Source organism: Sinocyclocheilus rhinocerous, unplaced genomic scaffold, assembly GCF_001515625.1.
Source record: "Sinocyclocheilus rhinocerous isolate Xijiao unplaced genomic scaffold, SAMN03320098_v1.1 scaffold299, whole genome shotgun sequence".
In the NCBI taxonomy this organism is placed as follows: Eukaryota; Metazoa; Chordata; class Actinopteri; order Cypriniformes; family Cyprinidae; genus Sinocyclocheilus; species Sinocyclocheilus rhinocerous.
In genome coordinates, this window is record NW_015652998.1 from 3,184,159 (window position 1) to 3,188,236 (window position 4,078).

The 4,078-nt window shown below is 37.0% G+C and overlaps 1 protein-coding gene across 2 annotated transcripts in view; it reads left to right on the top strand.

Annotated features, from left to right (window-relative positions):
- The first annotated feature begins 3,591 nt into the window (after positions 1-3,591).
- Positions 3,592-4,078, top strand: part of LOC107715410 (serine/threonine-protein phosphatase 2B catalytic subunit alpha isoform-like) — a 60,756-nt gene continuing 60,269 nt past the window's right edge. Inside the window, exon 1 of one of the 2 annotated variants that reach the window (XM_016521542.1) lies at positions 3,592-4,063. In XM_016521542.1, coding sequence (XP_016377028.1) covers positions 4,009-4,063 — 55 coding nt within the window. In that variant the 5' untranslated portion in view covers positions 3,592-4,008. The remainder of the gene's footprint in view (positions 4,064-4,078) is intronic. The other variant, XM_016521541.1, reaches the window with a different exon arrangement.

Here is a 4,078-nt window from a genome sequence, read left to right on the forward strand (position 1 = left end):
GTCAGATTATGGGACATGCAGTACTTTGACTATCCCTCTGCGTTCAAGAGCATATGGTTGTCAGTGAAAAGCTGAGCCTGACAGGATGACACAAAAAAAACTGTACTATCTCTCTGCCTTTGACCCAGTAGTACTAGAGTGAGAGCGAGGGACCACAAAGCTCCAACTGAACCCTCATGCACAGAGATCCATCTAAACACTGGCAGGCGCCAGTGAATTAGAGGAGGAGAAACTCAAGAGCCAAATGAATAGGATTGTCATCAGAGGAGCAGATGTGGCCAAATACTGATGTTTTCATAGGAGATGCTGATGAGACTGATCCGCTATGGTACAATGTAAAAATGTTGGCTCTCGTCAGGGATTCCTAAACACGAACGATCAGCCCAACTGCGCATGTTAAGAGTGTCAACCACACAAATGACTATGAAACAATGAACAGATGCATAGTGATGTATCAAAGAAGGAATCTAGCGTTCTCAAATCATTTAGAGATTAACGTGTATGAGGAAAAACCTACAATGAAAGATTACCATCTAGTGGTCATCTGGCTGCATTGCAGACTTAACAGAATAAGTTAAAGGTAAAGTGTTTATCTGTTGAGGCCCGTTCACACCAAGCACGATAACTATAAAGGCCCGTTCACACCAAGGACGATAACTATAAAGATAACGATAAAGATATAGTTCTAAAAATCGTTCTCAATATTAAAGAATAGCAGAGTCCACACCACAACTATAACGATAAAGCAGGGGTGTGGACTCGAGTCACACGACTCGAGACTTGACTCGGACTCGAGTCCCAAATTTGATGACTTGCGACTCGACTCGACATAATGAAAGAAGACTTGAGACTCGACTTAGACTTTGACAGCAATGACTCGAGACTTGACTTGGACTTGAGCCCTGTGACTCGGATCATAACCATCAGAATGCATGTTTAAATTTGAATGGTGAGGAAACAGAATTTAATTTTCGGAATAACTATTTTTTTTAGTAAAAGCTGCCAAGTGACAGATGTTTGGTATTTCTGTCCCTTTCAATGTTTGATAGGTTGGAGCACATAGTGAAAAAGGCCCATTTCTAAACACTGTTTGAATCTGTACTTAAATGCAAATATATTCTTTGAACAGCAATACAGTGTATACATCAACTTGAATGAGGTAACAATATTACTGCACTGCTGAATGTGCTGTTTGTGCTTGCATAACTTTAGCCTGCCCTGACCTCTATGGGAAGAATAAGGTATTGCAAAACTCTAGAAATGCAAAAACAGTTCAGCCCCCTGAAACAAAGGGAGTTCCCTGCAGCTGTGTTTTTCACCAGCAAGAAAAAGCCGCATTAATGTCTTTCCGCAGTGTCAGTTCAAAGCTGACTGCCTGTTGCGCATCGTTGGTTCAGCTCTCGGTCAGTGTCGCCCTGGGACATGTAGACTTTTAAAAAACGAATGTGGAAAAAGGTAGATAAGGTAACTATATATCTTTTAACACCGCAATATAAAATAAAGCTAATGGCATTATATTAGATGCACCCAAGAGTTGTCCGTTTGAGAATTTGGGTTTCTTCAAATCAACTGAAAGATGATAAAATATGAATATTATATTCAACATAACAGGATAAATGCTACTAATGGTCACGTTCTCACTTCACCATCAGCCTTAGCTGTTTAATGGTTTACTATTACAAAAATTACCATTTATATATAAAATTATACAATTTTTGTCTAATAACCAGTTATCACAATTTTATGTGAAGTACCAATAACTGTAATAAATGGTATTTTATTATAGCTGATACAATGGTTGCCATGGTAATTTTGGTAGACTGTCCATTACCTTGCTGAAAAACAACAGCTTAAACCAAGCTGGTTTGCTGTTTTTAACTGGTCTGTTGGCCAGTTTCAAAGGGGTTTTGGCTGGTCAGGCTGGAAGACCTTAACGTTTTTTTTTTTTTTTTTCAGCAGAGAACCCTGGTTTGAAAGTTCTTGGTGTGAACGGGGCTTTACTCTCATATATTCAGAAAATGTTTGCTTGTGAATGAGTCATAAATCTAGAAGTGATTTATATCTGATGATTATTGTGTAGTAACATAAGTAACATATGCTTATCAACGTTGCTTAGCGTACCTTAAAGGGTCAGTAAATTATGACAAAGCTGTACTACTTTCTTTCTGTATTACTTTCTTCTGAACACAAAAGGGAATATTTTGAAGAATTCCAGTCTTTTCCATGCATAAAAATAAAAAATAAAAAATCATATACAACTGCACTGTAAGTCTTCGGATAACATAATAGCTTAATGTGAGGAGTAACCTGAAAATGATATTTTACATATACATATATGTTATACACTACAATTTTTAAAAAAAAGAAATCAATACTTTTATCCAGCAAGGATGCATTAAATTGATCAAACGTGACAGTAAAGACTTTTACAATGTTACAAAACATTGCTGTTTTAAATAAATGCTGTTTTTTTTTCCATTCATCAAAGAAAAATCTATCATGGTTTCCACAGAAAATATTAAGCAGTACAACTGTTTTTGACAGTTTTTTATATTAATAAATGTTTCTTGAGCACCAAATCAACATACTGTATTAAAATGATTTGTGAAGGATCGTGTGACAATGGCTATTGAAAATTCTGCTTTGATTACATCATAATAATATTAAAATAAAACAGTTATTTTAAGTTTTAATAATATGTAAAAAAAATTTTCAGCAGAGAACCCTGGTTTGAAAGACAACATAGAAATACCATATTTACTACAATAATTTGTGCAAAATTGTTGTCATATATAATAAGTATAGTTGCTCTGTAATATTAATTAATTAATTACTATTTTAATAACTAATTACATCAACAGTGTAATTTGATTACTAATTAATCACTCTAATTCTATTGCATTTCTGATTACTAAAAAAAAATACTAAATCCCATATCAACCTTGACCAGTTGAACAATGTGAAACTGCTTATAATTATTTCAAATGAATTTTCAAATGAATTCTGCCTTTAATTATTTCAAATAAATAATATGCATTTGAATAAATTATTCTTGAACTGGAGTATTTAAAAGGAGAAGGTTACATTAAAAACATACATTTTAACATTAGACATTTTGACATTAGAAATTTTAAATCCACTATGTTTTATATAGAATTGTTCTATAGTCTATGCAGTATTTAATGCAATTGCATCAGAAGTAACTGTAATTAAATTTCAGAAAAATTAGGAGTAATCCCCTACTTGTTCAAGGGGACTTGTTGAAGTAATTGGTAAAAACAATTCTCATTTTTTTGCATTCATAATAACTTTTCTTTAAAGATTGAAATACTACAGCCATATTTTGAAATATTCTGTATATGTTAAATGTCTTTTTATTGACAGTTTTTGGCTAATTCCAAATTCTGTTTTTGCTTGAAGTGTCATTAACTATAATTGTGAAAATCATTATTCATAACTCCCATTTAAAAGAGCACAGAAACTTAAAATTCACCGCTCCCCTTAAAAACGGGTAGGGCGACGATGCCACATGCGGGACACATTCTTACGGACCTGAGTGGCATTTCAGCTTGATTATCAGTCATGGCAAAGAGCTAACTGCACGTTTTCGGGAAAGCCCTTCACCTCCACCTGATGGCAGCATCACGCAGCCCCTACACACGGGTGCGTGGGAGTTCCCCGCTTCGCCGTGTCGGGGTGGTGCAACGCGCTGAAAGGATCTCCCGAGCGCGCGCGCTCTCTCTCCTTTCTCTCCACCGCCTCTACCCCATCAGCTCCATCCTCCCCCTCACGACAGTCTCAACAGCAGCAGCAGCAGCATCAGCATCAGCATCGTCCTCCTCCACCCTCTCTAGGCAGCAGCAGCATCCGGCGGTGAGACACGGAGGAGACGCATCCGAGTGATGCCACTGCACCAACCGCATCTCGCCACCGCGAAAACACGCCGAGCATAAAGCGCTTCTTTTGCGAGGAGGGAGAAACACATTCGCCTGGAGACATCCACTGCCCATGAAGATGTCTAACGCTGACATGGTCTTGAACTCCACCGATCGGGTAGTGAAATGTAAGTGTAGGCTAC